General features: G+C 53.3%; 3 protein-coding genes across 33 annotated transcripts in view; 1 reads left to right on the forward strand and 2 right to left on the reverse strand.

The window, feature by feature from the left end:
• Window positions 1-956, reverse strand: part of DRC4 (dynein regulatory complex subunit 4) — a 53,842-nt gene extending 52,886 nt beyond the window's left edge. For 11 of the 19 annotated variants that reach the window (XM_078063205.1, XM_078063222.1, XM_078063206.1 and 8 more), the window contains exons 1-2: window positions 804-950; window positions 374-564 (exon numbers count right to left, since the gene is read on the reverse strand). The gene's annotated coding sequence lies outside the window, so the exon portion shown is untranslated. Of the gene's footprint in view, window positions 1-373; window positions 565-658; window positions 701-803 lie in introns of those variants that run through there. The other 8 variants (XM_078063217.1, XM_078063219.1, XM_078063224.1 and 5 more) reach the window with 7 other exon arrangements.
• Window positions 957-1,000: 44 nt separating this feature from the next.
• On the forward strand, window positions 1,001-5,425 carry CENPBD1 (Putative CENPB DNA-binding domain-containing protein 1). The gene has a single exon (XM_036119709.2). The coding sequence runs from the start codon at window positions 1,705-1,707 to the stop codon at window positions 3,331-3,333; it is 1,629 nt and encodes a 542-aa protein (XP_035975602.1). The 5' UTR covers window positions 1,001-1,704; the 3' UTR covers window positions 3,334-5,425.
• Window positions 4,559-22,156, reverse strand: DEF8 (differentially expressed in FDCP 8 homolog). Of its 13 annotated transcripts, none has more exons than XR_013444291.1 (14): window positions 21,633-21,914; window positions 19,020-19,081; window positions 17,724-17,857; window positions 16,403-16,500; window positions 14,959-15,108; window positions 13,884-14,025; window positions 12,444-12,608; window positions 11,738-11,865; window positions 11,437-11,550; window positions 10,825-10,905; window positions 9,945-10,085; window positions 9,683-9,792; window positions 8,945-9,202; window positions 6,642-8,659 (listed from the first exon to the last, which is right to left on the reverse strand). XR_013444291.1 is itself a non-coding variant. In XM_036119715.2 (12 exons), exons 2-12 carry the CDS (start codon window positions 17,845-17,847, stop codon window positions 6,049-6,051), a joined length of 1,329 nt encoding a protein of 442 aa, XP_035975608.1. In that variant the 5' UTR covers window positions 17,848-17,857; window positions 22,082-22,156; the 3' UTR covers window positions 4,559-6,048. The 13 variants fall into 13 exon arrangements, 4 of the variants coding, with proteins under 4 accessions (XP_035975608.1, XP_035975613.1, XP_035975609.1 ...); XR_013444293.1 differs by lacking the exon at window positions 19,020-19,081 and adding an exon at window positions 19,898-19,987; XR_013444288.1 differs by lacking the exons at window positions 19,020-19,081; window positions 21,633-21,914 and adding an exon at window positions 22,082-22,156 and having other exon boundaries at window positions 14,959-15,078.
• Between the last annotated feature and the right edge of the window lie 1,148 nt (window positions 22,157-23,304).

Here is a 23,304-nt window from a genome sequence, read left to right on the forward strand (position 1 = left end):
AAATAATTTTTTTTTAAGATTTTATCTATTTATTTGAGATAGAGAGAACAGGGAGACAGGGGAGCAGAGGGAGAGCGAGAAGCAGACTCCCGGCGGAGCAGGGAGCCGGATGGGGGGCTCGATCCCAGAACGCTGGGATCATGACCTGAGCTGAAGGCAGACGCTTAACCGACTGAGCCACCCAGGCGCCCCTAAAATAAATAAATCTTTAAAAAAAAAAGAAATAGAACAACGTTAAAATATGGAATTCTATTTCATACTATCTAGCCCCAAGGAAGGCATACAGCACATAAGTATTTAAAAGTGAAGGCCCTGGAGCAGGACGGACGTTAACTGCAAGGTGAGGGAAGCCTCTGGCCAGTTCTGGTCTTACATCAGCTCTTCTATAAAACAGCGCTTTCCGGGGCGCCTGGGTGGCTCAGTTGGTTGGGCCACTGCCTTCGGCTCGGGTCATGGTCCTGGAGTCCCGGGATCGAGTCCCGCATCGGGCTTCCTGCTCGGCGGGGGGTCTGCTTCGTCCTCTGACCTTCCCCCCTCTCATGCTCTCTGTCTCTCATTCTCTCTCTAAAATAAATAAATAAAATCTTTTTTAAAAAAAAACAAAACAAACAAACAAAAAAAACCCAGCGCTTTCCTGCAGGACCGGCTTAAGACTTACAAGGCGGCCGCCGCCAAGCCCCGTTCCTCCGTTCCCCCCGCCCCTACCCCGTGACATCCGGCGCAGCCGGAGGGCGTCACCGCGGCGTCGAGCGCAGCCCCCGCCCCCGCCCCGGAACGCCGGCGGGCAGAACCTCCCCGCTCACCTGCCGGGCTGTTCCGGCGGGGGCTCTTACGCCTGTCCTGGCCATCCTGCCGCCTCTTGGGCCACCGCCGCATCTCCACAGCACGGCGAGCGGCCCGGCCGCCGGCAGCCGCTACCCGCCGGTGAGACAGTCCCGATCCCCGACTTCGCGCCGCTCCAGCGCGCGCAGGCGCAGAACAGCGCCACACCCCCGAGCCGGTCCCCGCGCGCTCGGAGACCTCGCGCGTGCGCACTAAGGACACGGAGCCGGCTCGGGGCCTCTCCGTGGGTGTCGACCCTATCACCTGACTTTTTAAGGATCGGAACGTGCGCACTGTCTTCTCTTACCCAGGCGGTGGAGCACAGAAACCCCAGCGACCGGCTCGGGGCCCAGATGCTCTGTCGACTGATTTTAAGTCGGGCACCTCCAAGGACACATACTTCCCGGGTCGTCCATAGGAAGCGGCTCGCGGGAGCGCTCGCCGGTCCCCGCCCCGTCCCCCTCCGCGGCCGCTGTCGCCGGCGCCCCTCGGGAGCGGCCTTCCCGGCTGGACGGCTGCTTCCGTGTCCGTCGCGAACGAAGGCACTGACTCGGGGTGTGCCGGGCAGCATTATTCCCTTTCACGGCCTTGTTTTCTGGGTCACAGAAACCCGCGCCGGCTGTAATGTTCCTGCAGAGGTGCTGTCCGGGGGTCGGACGCTCTGACACCAGGGGCCCACGCTGCCTACCTTCCAGTCGAGCAGGAACCAGCCGGTTTCTGCGACAGCGGGGCCGGCCGGCCTTTGCTGACCTTTTCACGCCTCCGGCCTGCACCTCCTGGCAGCCACATTTTCTCTCCTATGTTTTGCAAGGGAGCATAGAGTAGCCGTGGGCCATCTTGCACGTGAGACTGCTGTGATTTTACTACATTTTGGAGGCAAAGATGCCTGGGAAGAGGTCCCTGAATGCAGCAGTCTTCCCAAGTGCCAAAAGGGAACGGAAAGCAATTACCCTCGACATAAAATTGGAAGTGTTAAGACGATTTGAAGTGGGTGAAAAGCTCAGCCAGATCGCAAAAGCCTTAGGCCTCGCTGTTTCTACAGTGGCTACAATCCGAGATAATAAAGAAAAAATCAAAGCAAATTCACAAATAGCTACTCCCTTGAGAGCCTCCCGGTTGACTCGCCATCGGAGTGCAGTCATGGAGACCATGGAGCGCCTGCTGCATGTGTGGCTTGAAGACCAGAGCCAGCGAAACGTGCCCCTGAGTGTCACCATTATTCAGGAGAAGGCTAAGAGTTTGTTTGATGACCTACAGCGTGAAAGAGGCGGAAGCTCTCAAACAGAAAAGTTTAGTGCAAGTAAAGGGTGGTTTGTGAGATTCAAGGAGCGCCATCGTTTGCCCCACTTCAAGATGAACAGCACAGCTCCTGGAAACAAGGATGTATATCCAGAAGTGCTGAGAGGCATCATTGAAGAAGGTGAGTACACCCCTCAGCAAGTTTTTAATGTAGATGAGACAGGGCTTTATTGGAAGAGAATGCCTGAAGGAATGTTTATTTCTGTGGAAGAGCAAGCTGAGCCAGGCTTTAAATCTTCCAAAGATCGCTTGATGCTGCTTCTTGGTGGTAATGCAGCTGGGGACTTTAAGTTGAAGCCCTTACTGGTGTACCACTTGGAAAATCCCAAGGCTCTGCAAGGGTACTCCAAGCCCAATTTGCCTGTGATTTGGCGCTCAAACAAAAAGGCATGGGCAACCAGGAGCATCTTTCAGGAATGGTTCACGTACTTCTTTTGCCCTGCCGTTGAAAAATACTGTGCCCAAAATCATCTCACCAACAAAGCGTTGCTCATCCTAGACGGTGCACCATGCCACCCAGTAAATCTGAGTGATCTGTCTGATAATGTCAGAGTGGAATATCTTCACGATGGTACAGCTGACTCAGTCCAGCCCATGGGTCAAGGCATAACCTCTACCTTCAAAGCTCATTACGTGAGAAGAACTTTTGAGCACATCCTAGAAGCAACAGATGGAGAGGATACAGCCATGATCAGGGAGTTTTGGAGAAACTACAGCATCATGGATGCTGTAGACAACATTGCGGTAGCTTGGGAGGAGCTCAGACCAGAAACAATGAACAGTGTGTGGAAGAAGATTTGGCCAGAGTGTGTTCAGTTCCAGAGTGTTTCCCAAACAGATAACATTGCACAGCTTCAACAAAATATTGTGACCCTTGCCAAGAATGTGGCTTTTGAAGAGGTTGTAGAAGCTGATGTGGACCAGTTGCTGAGGTCCCACGAGGAAGATCTCTCAAATGAGGAGCTGATGCAGCTGGAACAGGAGCCTGCAGGAGAGCAGGAGAGTGAAGATGCTCCACCTGCCCTGCGCCAGTTAACCACAGGAGAGCTGTCAGCAGCCTTCTCACACTTCGAGGCAGGCTTGCAAGTCCTTACCAGTAACAGCCCTGATGACGAGTGGAAACTGCAAGTTTCAAGAGCAATCAATGATGCAATAAACTGCTACAGGGAACTGTACAAGGAGAAAAAGCGACGCTCAGAGCAACTCTCTTAGATCAATTTTCAGTGGGTGTAACCAAACGTTCATCAAAGTACAGCCAGATGCAACAAGATGACCTCAAGGGATGAGGCCCAGCCAAGCCTCTCTACTTCCAAGATGCTTTACATCTCTGGAAACTCTGCTTCTGGTATTTTCATTTTGACACTTGAGAGTATCAAATTTTGTCATTAAAATGTCATTTAAATATGTGCTTTAGAATAATTGCATGCAAGAATACCCAGGAAAATATTTCTTTAAAAAGAGAAAACTGCAAAGAGGAGACTATAAAGCTTCTGTGATTAAATCAGTGCAGTAGTTAGACCTGTGGAATAAGATAGAAAGCCCAGAGTTTTGTTTTGTTTTTTTTTAATGGTGCAAGACAACTGGTTAATCATTTGGAAAAAGATAAAATTAGATCCATGCCTCACAGCATACATAAGAATGAACAAACAGATCAGGGATCCAAAAAGTAAAAAATGAAACCATACGAATACTACAGAAACACATAGATGAATGCCTCTTTGACCTGGTGGCTGGGAAATTTTCTGACTTAAAATCCGGATGAGGGGCGCCTGGGTGGCTCAGTCGTTAAGCGTCTGCCTTCAGCTCAGGTCATGATCCCAGGGTCCTGGGATCGAGCCCCGCATCGGGCTACCTGCTCCGCGGGAGGCCTGCTTCTCCCTCTCCCACTCCCCCTGCTTGTGTTCCCTCTCTCGCTGTCTCTCTCTCTGTCAAATAAATAAATAAAATCTTTAAAAAAAAAAATCCGGATGAAATAAGAAAAGTTAATCAATTTGACTATATAAAAATGTAACAGGGGCGCCTGGGTGGCTCAGTCATTAAGTGTCTGCCTTCGGCTCAGGTCATGATCCCAGGGTCCTGGATTGAGCCCCGCATCGGGCTCCCTGCTCCGCAGGAAGCCTGCTTCTCCCTCTCCCACTCCCCCTGCTTGTGTTCCCTTTCTCTCTGTGTCTCTCTCTGTCAAATAAATAAAATCTTAAAAAAAAAAAGTAACAAAAGAACTTTTCCAATGGGGGAACATCACTACAAACAAGGTCAAAAGCAGTTGACAAACTGAAAGAAAATACTTGCAACATAATATCCCTGATATGTGAAGAACTCTTAGGATTAAGAAGAAAAAAATACCAAAAATCCAACAGGAAAGTGGACAAAGGATATAATTCACAAATAAATAAATTAGATCTTGAAGCATAGGAAAAGAAGTTCAGCCTCATTCATAATTAGAGAAGTGCAAATTAAAGCTACACAGAAAACACATCTCACTAGATAGGCAAATAATCAGAAAGTATGACTATATATTCTGTTGGTGAGGCTCTGGGGTAACAGGCACCTCATGCATTGCTGATGGTACAAAGCAAATTGGTACAACCCTTATGGAGGGACACTAGATATTCACAAAAAAACAGATTTCTTTTGATTTAACAATCCCACTATTAGGATTGTACCCTGAAGATATACCTCCAACAAAAGAAAATGCATGTGCATAGATTATTTGTTGCATCCTTGTTTGTAACTGCAAAAGTGAGGAGACAGCCTGAATATTCATCTATAGAAGAGTGTTCAAATATGAAATGGCTATTATATGCAATGGACTATAATCTAGATGTAAGTGATGAAACACTAATGAAAGAGGAAGAACAGATGGGGAGTGGTTTCCAGGGTATACTCTTAATTGAAAAAAGCAACATGCAAGAGACTAGTATGCTGCCGTCTTTGTGGAAGAAAGAACGGGGGAAGGAAATAAAATACATATGTATTTTACTCATTTTCGCAAAAAGAAACACAGGAAGAAGAAACCAGACTAAAGGGATTGGTTACCTGGTAGGGGGAAGGAGTGGAAAGGAGCAAAGGAATGAGAGGGGAGGGGGATATCTGACAGGCCTTTTATAAAGTTTTCTTTCTTTTAAGGGGCACCTGAGTGGGTCAGTCAGTTAAGCGTCTGCCTTCAGCTCGGGTCATGGTCCCGGGATCAGGCACCACATCGGGCTTCCTGCTCAGTGGGGAGTCTGCGTCTCCCTCTGCCCGCCGCGCCCTGTTCGTGCCCTCTCTCTCTCAGTCAAATAAAATCTTAGGCAAAAAATAACAATTAGCTTGTGTTTTTTAAAGGTATCCATGTCATGCACCCTTCCAAAATAAAAACGGCTAAATATACGTAGCAGCTGAATGGCAAAATCTGAATAAATTTTGTTGTAGATTCTATGATACCATGTTGGTGTTAATTTCTGGGGATAATTGAACTGTGGCCATGTGATATCCTTGTTTGGGAGGAACAGACACAGGTATTTAGAGGCAAAGGGGCATCACCTCTGCAACTTACTGCCAAATGGCTCAGAAAAAGAAATGTGCATATGGGAAGAAAGAATATAGCAAATGGGGCAAATGTTAATATTTAGGGAGTCCAGGAGGTGAGTATATGGGAATGTTTTTGCAGTGTTTCTGTAAACCTAAATTTGTCACAATATAAATGGTAAAAATACTATTGCATCTCCTGAAAGAGAGGGAAAACATACTTCATCTTTCATCGACTATCCGAAGGGTAGCTTTACAGTTCTTTGTAGTTGGAGGTGTGTGCTCACACATGCCGGCATCAGGCCCACAGACGGCCCTTCCACACCGTCCCTCCAGCTCTCCGGTTTCTTTAGGCATAGAGTTGCAGTCTATCAGCCTATCTGAATTGCAACTGGGTGTGGATGATGTATAAAGACCCCTTCAAAAGCAGAAGATTGCATATGTCCTCTGGGTCATGGCCCCTTTGAGATCCTGGTCACAACTGCAGATCATATCTCTGAAAAGAATGTACGTATTCAGAGGCTTGGATGTAATTTGGGAAGGGGGCAGTTATGGTTCTCCCAAAGCCCACGGGAATGGTCTGGAGTTGCAGTGAGGGCCCTTTTTGGGTCTAGCTTGTGAAAGAGGCTGCCAGGAGCCGGACACGTGACTTGCATGACCAGCCAGTTTCTCGATGACTGCATTGGGTGAACGAGATAATCCTTCCACAATGAGGACTCTAGAAGACACAGTTTCTATTTACTGAGCATTCTCTGCATGCCAGGCTCAGTGCTCAATGCTTCCTAGAACCTAAACACCCCACAAGGTATGTGTTTTCATCATTCACAGAAACTGAGCTGAGGGGAATCCACACATTTAGCCCTCTGTCTGACACCCATCAAGAACTCCTCCCCAGAACAGATCACATTGGACCCCACTAGATGGGGAAGACTGTGGGCTTTCCCTAAGCCTGCACTTGGTCTGCATGTCAAAAAACCCTGCCTTGTCCCCAATTCACCACACGCACCAGAGTCTAGAGAACACAGATTTAATGAGACAGCAGCTGCGGCATTATTACAGCTAGATATCCCTACTGCTCTTCTGTGAAGGGCTGGCCATGCAAACTGGTTCTTCAGTGGGTCCTTGTACCGTACTGTGGACTCCCAAGACCCACACATGATTTTGTTTAAAGACTCTGCCATTCAGAAAGGGTAGGTGGAGATACTGGGGAGGAGGAAATGGGGGCAGTTAAAAAGAAAAGGGAGCCAACTCTTCGTCCAGCAGATGCCAGCATATTAACGCTTCCTATGGACACAGTGATTATAACTGGAATAATGTGACGTTCATTACACAGTATATTCGGGAATGGCCAATATCCTTATGACAGAAATGTAATGCAGTGGTGAGAAATGTGCAGATCTGGGGGTGTAGGAAAAGGGCGTTTGGCCCTTAAGTCCTTCTTCAGCCCTAGAGAGGAAGGGGAAGCAGGACGGGGACCTGCCGTTGACCCAACCTCACCAGTGTTTGCTTCGCACGGTTTCCCCGAGGCAGATCAGAACACACCGCAAGAGGACTGCCTAAAGCCACCATGTGAGGCTTTTCTGATGGTGCAGAGAAGCGAGGAGGAGGGGACACTGTCTTTATCCACCCCTCTTATCGGCCAGCAAGCTAAGCTGACCTTTCCGCTGCAGGTCGCAGGTGACGGATATCCAAGTGGCTCTGTTCCACCACCACCCGTGCGTGTCAACCGTGCACATCAGCAGCCAAGCACAATCCGGGCAAGAGGGCACAAAAGACTGGAGAGCCACATCCAGAAACGTCCTGCTCCCACAGGTCACCCCCTCTATAGCAGGGTCTCTAAAGCACAAAGCATCCCTGCAAACACCGAGGCCAACGCTCCCCCGGTGAAGTGCTGTGGGCTCTCATGCTCTGTCCAGGGGTTCCATTTGTCAGCTGGTATACAGGACCTTCCACATCCCATGCCCCAGTCTTCCTGCACACGCTCTGGGATTCCTGCCCAAAGCTCCCTTGAGCAAATATTCCCAGTGCCTGACCTCAGGCCCCCAGACAAAAGGCCACAGGCTGGTGGTGGTCTGTGAGCTGTCCGGAGCCCTCCACTGGCACATGGAGCTCCTCAGGCAAACAGGCCGATGGCAGCCAACCCTGCTGCCTAACCTAGAACCTCCCCCAGGGTCACAGTCCCTGCTCCAAACTGGGAAGCAGGACAGCCTCTTCCAACTGGACCCCCGACCACCCAGCCTAGAGCACCACCGTAAGCTGGGAGAGCAAAGGCCAGAGCAGGGGCTGGTCCACCGGGGGAAGAGCTTCACGGCCCCCTTCCCTCCATATTGTACGGAAGTGGGAACCCCCAGGACTGGCCCTGTTGGAGGAGAACCCAGAGGGAGAGAACTTTGAGAGGCAGGAGCAGGGCCCTCAGGAGACAGTCATGAACAACTACAAGTCCCCACACAAGGGGCCAAGGGGATGGGGGCCTCCAGGTAGATCCAAACCATCCATTGCAGAGAAAACTCAGGCCCAGCCTGGGTGTCTGCAGCCAGCATTCCCAAGGCTCGTCGGCCACTCCCCCAAAGCCCTCTGGGGGTTCTCAGGGTGGCCAAAGCCCAGCGGCCTTGGCCCCAAGTGCCTCCCCAAGGCTCTTTGCCACAGGGGTGGGGAGAAGCCTTTCCCCACTTCCCTGCTTATGAAGCCCTGCAGCCTCCACAGCAACACACCCAGGAAAGAGCCAGGCGAGACTGCCCCAAGTCCCAGCAAGTGCCTGGGAGAGAGGGACGGTGGTCCTCATGGTGCTGCTTACACCCCTCTGGCCCAGCACAGGTGAGAGGTCCAGGGACTGCACCCTAGGAGTCTCCAGAACACAAGAAACACCTTGACTTTGGCAATGACCAGCAGTTTGGATGCCAGAGAGGCCTGGGAGGGGTTCCTGTTGCTCTAGGCATCCACGTCTGGACCAGGCTCCTGGAAGAGTGACTGCTTCCGCAAGGTGAGCCGAGCACATTTGGGACACGTGGTGGAGTTGTCATAGTAGCAGTCCCTGGGGACAGGGAGGGTGGGGTCAGCCCCAGCAAGGGTCTGGGCTCTCTGCATGTGAAATTCTACCGCTGAGCCTTCCCAGACTTCCTAAGTCAGGCCCTTCTACCCCCTCTACGGATGGGGAAACAGACGCAGTTTCTCCCAGAGGGCAGAAAGCAGGTCTGCACCAGGTGCACCCAGGCCTGGGGTCCAGTGCTCAGTGCAGGCCCCTCCTACAGGGTCCACACCTGCTAGCTGGTTACCATCCGACTTCTGCTTGGAGCTCTCAGTGTCTCGGCTTCCATACCTGTTCTTACCACCACTGCACAGAGCCTCCACTGGGGCACTGGGGGTGCAGAGGGTCCTGGGGACTGCTGGTCCACAGAATCCACGGCTGGAGCATCGCTTCCGCTACAGTCCTTTCTGTGACAGCCGTCCCAGGCTGCAGCGTCAGTGCTTGCTAGGACGGACAGCAAGTGCCCAACAAAAATCCACGTGGGCAGAAATGGGAGGTGCCCATCTGAATCCAGTGTGAGGCATCATGCAGGGCCCAGCAGGTGCACATCTACAATTAGTAACTGTACTATTTTTCCAAACATCCACTAGGTCTTTCTGTCATAAATGCTTACATTATTTGAACCTAAGTACTTAATAAAAAATGTTAGGTATTTCTTTTGGCCTAGGGATGTTTGAAAAAATCACTGAGACACTGTGGGTGCCAGGAGCTAGAAAGCTGAGGGACCTCTGGCCTCCACTACACCTCAGGTCTGGTGGGGAAGGGGCGCCAGTCAGACACCATGTGCAACCTGGGGTCTGGGCCGCACCCCTCTTCAGCCCCACAGGGGCTTGTCCCCAGTGGAACCTCGACTTTAGTCACACAGATCAGGGTCTCACCCCGTATCTAGGATCAAGGCAAAGGGCTTTGAAAATCAGGCAGCAAAGACAGACAACCAAAAGCCTGTCTTCCCCTCCCTCCCTCCCTCCCTCCCTCCCTGCGCGCGGGGAGCCAGCACGCCTGGCTGAGGGTGGGTCCGGCCACACTGACCTGTGGAAGACAGCACAGCAGTCGGTGCACACGGACGTGTGGCTGTCGAAGGGGAAGAGTACGTCACCCTCTCTGCAGAGCTCACACACGAAGCCCTTGGCCTGACACCGCTGGGGGCGACAGGGCGGAAGGCGGGTCAGTGCCTGCTCCAAAGGGCACCTGAGCCAAGGACACACTGGGCCAAGCGGCCTGCCCGCCCGCCCTGCCCTGGGGAGTGGGAGCAGAGAGAGAGATGCCCCCTGGTCTGCGGCAGGGAGCCCACCTCACAGTCCAGCTTGATGTGCTTGGCGAAGAGCGTGTGGGTCTCCGTGAGTGAGCAGCCGAGGCGGCCTGTGTGCGCGTCCAGCAGGTCCTGCACGGAGTACATCTCATCGTTCTCCACAAAATGCTGCCGGTCCTGGAGCTGTGGGTCCCAGCAACCGTGACCCCAAACACCGGGTGAGGGCCCCTTCCGCTGCCCACCCACTGACACTCTTATCCTCCAGGCCCTTGGGGGCTCACGGAAGCAAGAGAGGGTGTCGGTCTCTGGGCCGAGCACCGCGCTCCCCCAGCCACACTGGCCACCTTCTTGCTCCAGGCACCCTCCCCCCACCCTCTGCCCAGCATACCATACCTCCTCCCGGGCCTCACCCTGTTTACAACCTCCTTTCCCTGCTTTATCTTGTCCACAGACCTCACCTCCCCGTGACTGTTTGTTTTTCTCCCCACCTGAAGTGAGGACATGGATTCCTGCTGGTTTTGTTCCCTGCTCCCTACGCTCTAGAACAGTGAATACCCATGAATGTTTGTGGAACAAACAGGTGAGCCGTGAAGTGTGTTTGTGGTCACCCCTGCCTGCGCAGAACTGTGCCTGGTCCACTACATGGAGACCCAGGTGAGGGCTGCAGGGCGATAGCCGCTTCCCTTGGTGATGGAACCAGAGAACACTTTTGTGGATGGAATGCCTGTGTGCTCACTGAAGACCTAGTGCTCCTTGGAACACAGCAGGGGAGACCCTCTGCTAAAGCACAGCACACGCAAGCTACGACGTCATCGGAAAAAGACTTGGGCACAGCGTGTCCTCACTGCCCTGGCTCTCCGCTTCCCCTTTGCCCACCCCCCCCCCCGGATTCCCAGTTCCCACTCCGGGCCAGGGGCCTGACCTGCAGGAGGAGACGAGCTTCCATGGCCTCCTTGCAAGTAATGAAGTACGGCTTCATGAGGAGGATGTCCTGGCGCAGCTTCTGTGGACAACAGGGGCAGGTCGGTATTCTCAGCCAGGGCAGGGCTGCGCCGTGGCACATCTGGGGGCCGAGGGGGCTGGCACTCCAGGTCAGGAGGGGACAGACGGTGCTTTCACGTCCCCCAGGATGGTCTCAGATCTGAGAGCTCCAGCCAAGCTCAAGTTCGAACCCCAGTTTCCTGGCCAATGCCCCCAGAGGAGCACTCATCCTCAAACACGTTGTACAAAAAAGAGAAAGAATAATGTTGCATGTTGATTATCTTGAAATAATCTTTTGGATACACTGGGTCATATAAAATATACTATTAAAATTAACTTTACTTGCTTTTTACTTTTTTAATGTGGCTACTAGAAAATTTCAAATTGCCTCTGGGCCTAGTTATCATATTGTGACCAGACACTGCTCTAGGGTCTTTAACCCTAAGGACAGCTGAGGGGCCCCCTGAACCTTAGCAGGTGGCAGCTCTCCTCTGCTCCCAGGGCACACGGGGAGAGCAAGGTCCACCCTCACCCCTGCCCCCTCCAGCCTTACCCGGATCTCCACCAGCCCCTCCACATAGTTGAACAGCAGAGGGTTGATCTCCCGCAGCCTGAGAACCGGCCGAGACACCATCAGCGCCAGGTAACGCATGCTGCAGCGGGACACCTGGGGGGCATGGTGGAGGGGCACCTCCAGCATTACACACGCCACCCCCAGAACCATGCTCCCCCCAACCTAAGCCAGGGCCGAGCACCGGCTCTCCCTCCTTGGGGCTCCATCTCCTCCCCTCCCAGCCCCTTCCCTGCCCCCCAGCCTCTATACCAGCCCTTGGGCCCTGCTCCCCTGCCCTTGCCTTGCGTGGCTCGAAGTCCCAGTTGTGCACCACTCGCGCGGGGATGATGGCCAGGTCATTCCAGTGGCAATGGCTGCAGTAGTACTGGCCCGTGTAGTCACACTGCCGGGCCTCGCTGGGCACGCCCCCTGCAGACGGGACGGGTCATTACAAAGTCGGGGCTGCCTCCAGGGTCCCTGACAGCTTAGGAACCACAGAAAGCACGGAAAGCATATGGGGGAAAGAGGCAGCTGACCTGGGAGGTGCCACCCTGCAGACCTGACACAACCTCTTCTCAGCCACAGGACCTGAGGCAGATCAGGGCACCCTGCTACCCTCAGTTTTGTCATCAGTAAAATGACACCACAGGACTGCTGAGAGGACCCCATGAATTAACATTAGTAAATCTATGACACGTGGCACATGAATGGTATTGTGCGATTTTTCCCATCTAGGTGGGCTTTCTGTGTCAATGGGGCCACATGGGAGGCTGAGTGCAGGCCAGCCCTGTGGAAACCCCTAGGTGACCTGGGCTGGAACCTCAGTGTGCTTGAATGGCAAGTGAAAGGGTGCAGGTCGCAGCCCCTTGTCATGTCCCAAGGAAGGAGAGCAGGACACCACCCACAGGAACCCAGCTGTCCCTAGCTGTCTGATGTATCCAATTTCCTTACACCTGCCCAAAGCAGCCTCCCTCACCCTGCGCCCCGCTCCTTCCTGGGGCACTCACTCAGAGAGATGGGCGCCCGGCACTCGGCGCAACGGTAATCTTGGCTGTCCAGCCCTGTCTCAGGGCAGATGTTCAGCTCATATTCGGCTTGGTGGCTGACTTTGGAGCGTACGCAGGGCTTGGAGATGAGGTTCAAGCACTTGCTGTGACATCGGTAATAGCAGCCTGGGGTGGGGAGGCCAACATTGTGCCTTTCAGAAGTGGGGGGCATCCTGCAGCCCAGACTGGCCTTCAGCTCTACCCCAATTCCCACATCAATCTGAGAGCTTCTCGAGGCCCCACTGTAGGTCCCAGAACTTCAAAGACCTTGTCAGTCCCCATCCCAAGCCTTGCCCTGGGGGTGCATGCAGACCTCCCTCCTCAACTCCAAAACCTGCCATTCCCACCTGGATGCCTCAAGGGCATCAAACTCACTCCGTCTAAATGAAATTCTCGCTCTTCCTTAACAAACCCACCTCCCAAGCACAGTTTTCGCGCCTCAGATTTCAGTAACTCCATCTTCCCACCAGCTGAGGCTAAAATTTGTAACGTCATCTCAACCCCTCTTTTATGCCTGTTTCCAGCCCTTCGGCTAGTGCCGCACCTGGACACTTCTCACCCAAAAGACTCCATCCTGATCAGAGGGCCATCATCCTCCCCCTCCCCCTCTGCACTCCTTCCTTCAGTCCATGCTCAGCTCAGCGGCCAGAGTGGTCTTTTTAAAACCTAGGCATGTCCAGCACCGACGCATGGCCCCCAGTGCACTTAAAGAAAAGCACATGGCCACCTCTGAGCCCACTCAACCAACCTCCTCTCGGGTACAATGCCCCAGCCACACTTCTCTCTGCTCCACACTGAAGACACTGGACACACACTAGCCACAGGGCCTTTGCACAGAACTCCCTCACAGGAACATTCTTACCCACATATACTCCTGGCTTACTCCCTGACTTCCAAGTTTTGCTTGAATGTCACATGATGCCTTTTCATTCCACCCTAAAGTCATACCCATAACACTCCCTGACCCACGCTGTTCCCTTTCCTTATTTTTTTTGTCAATGTACTCTATTGTCTAACACACCATATGCTCATTCGGAACAGAACCATCCACAGGAATTCTCTGCAAAAATGGAAATGTCCAATATGGTGCCCACCAGCCTCATATGGCTATTGGGATAGCACAACTAAGGAACGAAGTAGTTATTTATCTTAACTAATTTAAATTTAAATTTCAATAGCCACCTATGGCATACTAGAAAGTCAAATGTGGATGTGAGCCTGGGAAAGGCAGGAGTTTGGGTCTTTTGTCCCTTGTTTTATCCCAGGTAGTCCACAAGGCTCAGTAAATACTGAGTATTGCAGAGAATTCACCCGAACACAACCCAGAGCTGCCAGGTCTCTGCCCTGCCCTGGGGACCAGGACTGCCCACCCAGACAAAGCAGGTCTGGGTGTTGGCCCACCTGTGCAGGTGTACCAGGTCTGAATGAGCCCCCAGATAATGGTGTTACACTTGTCACAAGTTTGCTTGACACTCTTGCTCTTCTCCTTGTAGAAACGGTGCTCCAGGAGGACTCGGATGTTGGGCTCATCCTCATTGGGGTCCTGAAGAGAGGCCCGGGAGGGGTCACATGTGAGCCTGCTGCAGCTGCTTTCCCTTCCCTGAACCCCTTTACTTACTTCTTCCAAGTACCATTTACAGCAGATATTGTGAGTTTCCCTCAATGTCACACCCCCTTTTCCCTTTAGAAATACAACTCCCCAGTAATCAGTCAGGCCTGGACCGCCCAGACAATAGACTGACTTTCCCTGCACCCAAGTGCTGTTCTGGGACGATGTTAGGGTCAAGGGTGTGTGAGCAGGAGTTATAAGGCTTTCTCTCCCCTCCCACCATTTTTTCCTGCTAAGTACAGACCCAGAGGGGACATGTGGCCATATTGGATTCTCCACACGGACTGGCAAAGCAACAAAAACAGAGGGCCTCCAACACCATTAGCTGCCACATGGGCCTAGATCACCTATAGGATCTCCAAATGAGTGAAATTTCACATGTCATTCCTTTAAGCCACTGTATTTTGGGGTGTCTTTGTTACCACAGCCTTACTTACACCCTAATGAATACTCTGCTTTCTAAATTCCCAGGGACGCATGAGCCGTGCAGGGACATGGCGGCAGCAAGTTAAAGGGCACACACAGTCAATGTGCACCTGTAGGTTTTGGCCTCTAGGATCCATTACCCTTACTGCTGTCCCCTTCGTGAAACACTCAGGAGGCCACCATCGCCCCCCACCCACTCTAGGTCATAAGGTTCAAGGAGGGACTGACCTCACTTACTTGAGCCAGTGGGTGGGCGTGTGCCCAAGACTGGCCAATCCAGATTAGACTAATAGAGAAATAGTCTGCACATGGGGTGAAGGCCCACCTCTGTCCCCACCTTTCTGGGTGGCTTTCTATCTCAGTCCCTCAGCTCCCCAGCCTCTAGAACTTCATTCTCACATTGCTCCAGTAGCCTCCATGGTGGGGTACGTCAGCACCCACCTTCAGCTCCTGGAGCTTCAGCCGGAGGTGGATGAGCCTCACAACGGCGTCCTTCTGCTTCTCCGACTGCTCGGGAAGCTCCAGAATCACCTGCTTGCACTCCTCGATAGCCTGCCGCAGCTGCTGAATGTCAGAAGCCAGGAACAGACCCTGCCCAGGTTGGGGGGGGGGGCGGTGCGGCAGGTGACAGCATCAGATGCCTACCCTGCATGCTCTCCACGTGGAGGTCAAGCCCAGAGCAGACCTCCCTGCTCCTCGCTTGCCTCAGTGAAGAAACTGAAGCCTGGAGGGAGGGGCCGAGGATTTGCTCAAGGCCCAGGAAAGTTACCAGCACAGGTAGGAACCACCCCATGCCACCTGCCTGCCAGCTGGACCTGTCCACTCACAGGCCTCTGAAAACCTAATTCAGGATGTTTTTCAAAACACAACTTCCTTCTTGTAGAAACCTAATCACTTTTCTGGCTATGCTATTTTGCTTACTTCTACAGAGCTTCCTCTTGGATGAAAGCTGGGGAAATGACAATTTGCCTGTCATGAAGGAGAGGAAGTGGCCTCCAGCTTAATCACCAAGCCCAGAGATGCCCCGGACACCCACCCACCCCTAGCACCAGCACCGCACAAGGACTCAGAGCCAGGGCCCAACAAAGGCCCTGGGCTTGGGACCCTGCTGTCAATAGGGAAGGAAGCCAGGCTCAAGTCTGAGCAGGGGAGCTGAGGCTGATCTCGCCCCAGGCAAAGGATAGAACTGCCCTCAGGAGCCACCCTCCACCTCCAGGAGACCAGGCAAAGAGGAGGTGACAACCCTACTCTGGAAGCTCAGTGTGTGGCCCCTAGGAGGGGCTCAAACATTTCTTTAATGAAGATACAAAATACAAAGACAAAATGACAAGTAAATGAGAACTGGGGCTTCTGGGTGAATCTTTTTTGATTTCAGTTACATTAGAATATTTCTATGTTTCTCTTAAATAGAAGTTGAAGATGCTTTGCATAAAACTGAAAGATGTTCAAACTTTTTAAAATAGATTATTAGAGCCCTTTAATTAAAAAAAGAAAAAGCTTCCATAGAACAAAAAGGTTGAACAGAGGAGAGTGGCCCTGTGGTCCTTCCCTCACCCTGCTGCACAGCCACAGGATCCCCCAGGACCCAGATGGAGCCAACCCTCATGTCTGCCTCCCAGGAACCGGGAACATGGGGAGACGGATGGCCCCACACAAGAAGAGCAGCTTCAGGTCCCAAACCCCAGTTCGGCTGATCTTCCCTGGCTCCCAAACAGGTTTTAGAGATGAGAGGCAGCTGTCATGTGGGTCTCAGATTCAAGGCCCAGGAGCCCCAGCCAAGGTGGACTGGCCCTGCTGCCTGAGGACGGGGTGACAAGGAAATGGCTGGCTCCTCCTCCTCGGGGGCTCACCCAGTCCCCCTCCCCACCCCAGGCCCAAACCTTACCACAGGGCGGGAAAAGTGGTCCTCAGATAAGCCGAGATCCATCACTCGCTCAGTGCAGCAGAACTCTGGCTCTCCAGGGGGCAGCTCAGGCAGGGCCTCTGCAGGGGTACAGGTGTGGAGGGCAGCAGAGAGAGAAAGAAAAATCAACCTGCCGGGCGCCTGGGTGGCTCAGATGGTTGAGCGTCTGCCTTCAGCTAAGGTCATGATCCCGGGGTCCTGGGATTGAGCCCCGCATCGGGCTCCCTGCTTGGCGAGGAGCCTGCTTCTCCCTCTCCCTCTACTGTTCCCCCTACTTGTGCTCTCTCGCTCTCTCTGTCAAGTAAAGAAATAAAATCTTTAAAAAAAAAGAAAAATCAACCTGCCTTTCCCCCAGAAGTAGGTTGGGGACGGGAGAAGCCCACAGGAGGTGCTGAGGGGAGCCAGGCCCGCCTTGGTATCTGCCCTGTTTGCATGTGCAAAGGAACCCATATCCTAAATAAATAAGAGAGAGCCATCCAAAAAGATGAGGTGGGGGGAAAAAATCTAAAAATAAAATTAAAAAAAAAAAGAAAGAAACCAAGATGAGGCGGATACCCATGGTGCTAAGAGAGGTCCACAAAACAGTATTAGAGAAACATCCTAATTTCTCTCTCTCTCTTTTTTAATATTTTATTTATTTGAGACAGAGAGAGCACGAGCAGGGGAAGGGGCAGAGGGAGAGGAAGAGGCATAAGCAGACTCCCCACACGGGGCTCGATCCTAGGACTCTGGGATCACGACCTGAGCCCAAGTCAGACGCCCAATGGACTGAGCCACCCAACGCCCCAGAAACATCCCAATTTCTAAGGCATACCTTACGTATGCGTATATGGATTCAAGGCTGCTGGACGGTTGCACAATAGAATTTCCGGACCCCCGTGTGGACTCTAGGAGGTTTCTGCGTGCGCACACACACCCTGAATACCCTTATTGACTGCATCTGCAGCTCTTAGAGCCCCACTCTCCTGACCCCCAGAAGAGCTGGGCCTCTGTCCAGGCCATTCCATCCTCTCCCTGACCAGATCTCAGCTCTGAGTTCCCTCCCCAAGTATTCCCTGAGTATCTGCCCTGGGACGCAGCAGTGACAAGACAGTCACAAATCCCTGCCCTTGGGAGTGTGTGTCCTAGTGGGGCCACAGAACAGGCAGAATGTGGTTTGTGCTGAGGAGAAAGGGGAAGTGGCCAGCAAGGGACCCAGCTACATGGGAAAGCCAGCATGCTCCATGGGCGGAACTAGGAAGAGAGGATGGAGGTCCCAAGCGAGGGGTCAGATTGCCCACTCAGGCCTCCCCCAAGCACCTACCTTCAGAAGCGACTTCTGGGGCCTCCTCACTGGCCCTCTGCTCATGCTGCCTTGGCCCAGGCTCCTTGTTGAAGGGGTTGAGGTGGGCCTGCCGGAACCGGGCCAGCTTCTCATCATATTCCATAGCATCCCACCTGCAGGGCAGGGTAGGGCAGAGATGAGCATCCAGCTCCTAGACTCACTGCATTCCCATCCCCTTCCTGAGTTCCTGGGGTTCCAGAGGGGATGTCTGGCCTCCTTCAGTCTGCCAGGAGGGTCCAGGTGGAACATCCCCACACCACGGCCGCCCATCCTCTGTCCCTCCTCAAACCAGCTCAGCCCCCTCACCTAGGTCCCCACTGGTAGCATCCCCTCAGTAACAGCAACCCACCCGGGGCACGCAGATGGAACAGAGGTAGGAGACGGACACGACCTACCCAAGAGTACCCAGCCAGGCTGGAACCTAGGCCCCCTACATCCCAGTACAGGGTCCGCATTCAGCCCCAGTCCAGCTGTGCCCTCACTGCTCCGAAGGAAAGGGTTGGCGCCTCCCATGAGCCAATACCTCCCAGGACTCAGTTTTCTACTTCTGGCCCCGAGCAGGGGTGCTCCTTTTCTGTCAGAGCACCCCAAAGCCATAGCCCCTGAGCAGAACCATAAGTGGTGACTGTCAGAGGTCACAGTGCTGGACACTCTGGAGCCAATGCCAGGGTCCAGGCCTGCTCTGCCACCTGCAGTGTGGCCCATCTTCCTGGTGCCCCAAGGAGCTCTCCATCTCTGCCGGCTCGTTAGTCATCATGGAGGCCAGCATGGATTCCCACTGATGCTCTATGTGGCCTGAGTCAGTGGCCCCACACCTCGGGATCCCAGGAACTAGGAAATGCCTAGTTCACCACCTGGCACTGCTCTCCCCTCCCAAGAGCTCAGCGAGCGGCAGAACACACAGGGCTGATGGCTCCTGAGAGGGAGTAGGGGCTTCGACTGGGGGCAGTGGTTTGCATCCCAGGTCCTCCCACTTCCTTAGCCTCTCTGCTTCCAGGGTGACATGAGTTCATAGGAAATCAGATTTTTTTTTAAAACACTTTGCAGCACTTTAAGTGCCAGGTATTAGTTATGCTTTCTCTGTACCTGTTTAGTCTAAAATAATTTGTGATTATCAAACATAAGCCTATGACTCCTATCTGCACCCCCTCCAAAAGAAAGAGAACTGATCCCAGACAGGACAGCCATGACAAGGGTCACCCCCAGCCCTGCCCAGTGCTGGCTGCCCTGCATCTGGGTCAGAAACGCCCACACTAACTGTGGGACCTGTCCTACCTGTTTGGCCTCTGTGGTGGGGATGTGGGTTAGAGGAGTTCCAGTCTGGCAGAACCCAGCACCTGGGTCAACACAGGAGAGGACACAGATGCCATGGGCTATGGGCTTAAGCCTCCTCTCTCTCATTACCTGACAGCTTTGCGCAGCTCACTCAGGGTGGTTGGGCCCTGATGACCAGTGCCTCTCCAAATGACAGGTGTCACAGTGTCCCGGGAAGCACCCAGAGTGCAGGGCAGACCCAGCTGTGCCAGGACTCACTCACCCCATCTTCCCTAGTGGTCACAAAGATTCTTTGCCTGACCAGACTGTAATCAGGCTCCCGAACCTTCTCCTAGGCCATCTGGGCTCCTGTAAAATCCAGTTCTAGCAAGAACCTTGCTACATCAGTTTAGCAAGAGTCCCCCACCCTGATACCCGGTCACCCTCAAATCTGCTATCACCCCCAGGTGACATCTGATCACCCCAGCCTGCCCTCAGCGGAGATCTTGTCAGATCAATTTAGCCAGACTCCCCACTCAGCCCTGATGTGTCCCCTCAGCAAGTGTCCACCCACTGATATTACCCTGCTCCTTGGCTGTAAACTCTCACTTGCCTGTGCTATATTCTGAGTTGAACTCAGTTCCATACCGAGGTCTCTTTTCCCCTACTGCAAGAGTCTTCAATAAAGTCTGCACTTACTATTTTAACAACAGTCCAGGTCTGTTTTTTCTTCTTTGACTGGGCGAGGGGAGCTGGAGTTTTGGCTTGTCGCAATTTCCCAACCTCCCTATAGTTAGATGTGGTCATGCAACTACGTTATGACCAATGGATTTTAAACAGAAAGATCTCTTGGGAATTTTTCTTAAAAGGAGGCACTGTCCCTCTTCAGCCCTTCCTACCTCTTGCCGCCTGGGACGCAGATGTAATGCGTGGGGCTGGAGTAGTCACCTTGGGTTTGACACACAAGTCCTGAGCTCCTTCACCCCAGGCTTCATTCAAGTGAGACAGAAATAAACTTCTGTTTAAACCACTGTTACTGGGAGAAGGATTTCTATCTCCTACATCCGAAACAGATCCTGACTGATCACCCCAAGAGCCTTGTGGTGATAAAATGAATTGGTGCTATTCAAATCCCAGATCTGTCAGCTCCTAGCTGACATGTATGGTCTTGGGCAAATGCCTAGACCTTTCTTTGCTTTTGATTTCTCATGTTTCAAATGGGGGAAATAATAGTACCCACTGTGTAGGGTTATGATGAAGATTAAATTAGTTAATGCAAAGTTCCGAGTATCCTGGCCAGCACACAGTATGCACCTGATAAATACCAGCTACAGCTTACTATTATCATTGTTACGAATGTGATCAGATAGCCCTGGGGAGCCTGGGTAGCTCAGTCGGTTAAGCGTCTGCCTTCGGCTCAGGTCATGATCCCAGAGCAGGGAGTCCGCTTCTCCCTCTCCCTCCGCCTGCCACTCCCCCTGCTTGTGCTCTCACTCTGTCAGATAAATAAATAAAATCTTAAAAAAAAAAAAGAATCAGAGAGCCCTGATTTAAATTCTGGGTCTCCCAGTGATGAGCTATGTGATCCTATTTTCTTGCCCACAAATAAGGAAGAATACCTACCTCCTGGGGTGGGTAGAAGGACTAAGTATATACTTATATATGTCAGGAGAGCCCATAGCCCAGAGCTGTTGCTAAGCAAGCCGTATATGTCATCACATGATGACCAGCCCAACTCTAAGGAAACCTCCCCGCATTTTAAACTATGGCCAGAGGTGCTTAAAGGCAGGGACACCTCTGCTCCTCCCAACAGCTCTCCTCTGGGCTGGAAGCTCCCCTGGAAAAAGCATCTTTCAATTGCCTCCTTATGGGCAGTGCCAGCTCCAGGCCTGGCATAGAAGCCACGGATGAATGAATAAATGGTCATCTGACCTCTCTCAGCCTCAGTCTCTCTCCTGCCAAGTTGGAGAATCATACTTCCCTCTGGGCTTCTGAGGGCAGACAAGTGAGGTCCCAACACTTAAGCCCAGGGGCTGCAGTGCAGGGCAGCTAACTTGGCCCCGCCCCCCCACTGCCCCACCAGGTTCACCCCTCAGAGAGCCCCGCACTCAGATTCAGGCTGGGTGTCCCGGAGAACAGGCAGGAAGGTGAAGACTGAGAGGAATGAAGGAAACCCACGGTCCCACCTCTGCCCTCCTCTAGAGACTTCCCTTCTCTGGCAGGGGAAGAGAGGGGAGGACGACACAACTTAGCAATTCAAGAGAACTTCAGAATAAAGCCAGGGGCTCATGAGGCACTGAAAGGTCCTGGGCTGAAGCTCAGGTGCACTCCTGATGGGGCACAGCCACCAAAAAGGTTCTATTCTCACCCAGCCACAACCGGAGGTCCCTAGAATTCTCCCTGGAGGGGTCAGGGGAGAAGGTACATCCTATTTTCTCCTACCTGGAAGGAGGCCTGGCAGGACCCTGCGGGGAGCAGGGGCAGAGTTACTGCCCCTTTTAGGGTTATTTGCCACTGACTGAAGCCTGGCACAGTGGCCACAGCCGGCCTCAGGAGTGAGCCACCCCTAAGAGATACCTCCAGCAGCTTCCCTCACAACAACAACAAGCATACCCTCTGGGGACCCTCACCAACCCGCTCTGCGTAGGTGCGGGCCTCTTCCACCACGCCCATCCAAGCCCTAGGGGAGGAAACTGAGGCCCCGCATTCCCGGAGGGTGGCCCAGCCCTGGGAGCTGCCGCGGGCCTCACGGATCCTTCAGACAGCGCGTGTGGACGGCCGGAAGCGGTGACAGTGTCACCCGGGAAGCGGGGAGGGAGGAGCTCCCCTCTGGGCTGATAAACCTGCCCGAGCGGGGTGGGAGGCAGCGCAGGTCCCCTGTGCCCCCAGCGCCCCAGGGAGGACGGGCAGGTCAGAACCCTGGGCGGGTTCCTCAGCCCCCGCGCCCTCGGGAGAGGGGGCTCCCCGCGCCCCGGGACGCGGCGGCCCGGACGGCCCCCGAGGGTCGAGCGTCCCGGTTCTCTGCACCCCCAGCACCCCCGCCCCTCACCTGGCCCGCCCAGACTCCCCCCTCCGCCGCTCACCTGACCGCCGCCGCCCTCGCTACATTGTAACCCGCCCCGCCGCCCTCGCTACATTGTATCGAGCCCCGCCGCCCGCTGCTGCCACCTGCGGCCCGGAGGCTCATGGCAAGCCGGGGCCCCAGCGTCTGCGCGCCCCGGCCCTCGCGCCCTGGCGGCCTCCGCGTCCCCCTCCGGGAAATGGGTGACGCTTCATCCCAGCTGTTCAAGACGGCCTGGCGGACCACTGCATTTTCTATATTTTCTGTAAGCATAGAAGCCATGGTTTAAATAAAAACCACAACACTTAAGAGGAAAAATGGCTGGGACGCCTGGGCGGCTCAGTCGGTTGAGTGTCCGCCTTCAGCTTCAGTCGTGATCCTAGGATCCTGGAATCGAGGCCCGCGTCAGCTCCCCGCTTAGTGGGGAGCCTGCTTCTCCCTCTGCTTGTGTTCTCTCTCTGCCTCTCTCTCTCTCTCTCATAAAATAAATAAAATCTTTAAAGAAAAGAAAAAATTGTGGTATTTAATTTCTTTTTTATTGTGGGTGCCTGGGTGGCTCAGTCGTTAAGCGTCTGCCTTCGGCTCAGGTCATGATCCCAGGATCCTGGGAATCGAGCCCCACATCGGGCTCCCTGCTCGGCGGGAAGCCTGCTTCTCCCTCTCCCACTGCCCCTGCTTGTGTTCCCTCTCTCTCTGTGTCTCTCTCTGTCAAATAAATAAATAAAATCTTTTTAAAAATTAAAAAAAATAAAAAGCCCAGTGGTTGAGGGGAAAAAAGGGGAAGAGGGAATCGCTGTGCAGACAGCAGCTGCTGGTGCTCATCCACACGACCCTATGTGGTCTTCACCGCCAGTGAGCAAGGGACGTGCTGTCATTCTATCCCATTTTACAGAGGAGAAAACAGGCACAGTCCGCTTAGGGGAAGGATCAGGAGAGGATGGGTTAGGGGGACGTTGGAGAAGCCTGTGTCTGAAGCAGCTGGTATTATTACTGCTTTATAGGTGTGCTCTGCCCCTGCTTTGTTTCTCTCCATATTCCTCACCACCGCCTGATGTCCTCTGCCTCATACAATTTTACTTGTTGCCTGTCTCCATCATCGCCCCTCCCCCCACCAGAAACCAAGGGCTGTAGGTAGGAGTTTTGTTTCCTTTCTTCACCGCTTCTTGCCTAGACCAGTGCCTACACAAAGTAGGTGCTTAGTTACAAGGACTGAGGAAGGAGAAGTCCCTGAGAGGGCCAGCCTTG

The sequence above is a fragment of the Halichoerus grypus genome, chromosome 15, assembly GCF_964656455.1.
Source record: "Halichoerus grypus chromosome 15, mHalGry1.hap1.1, whole genome shotgun sequence".
Classification (NCBI taxonomy): Eukaryota; Metazoa; Chordata; class Mammalia; order Carnivora; family Phocidae; genus Halichoerus; species Halichoerus grypus.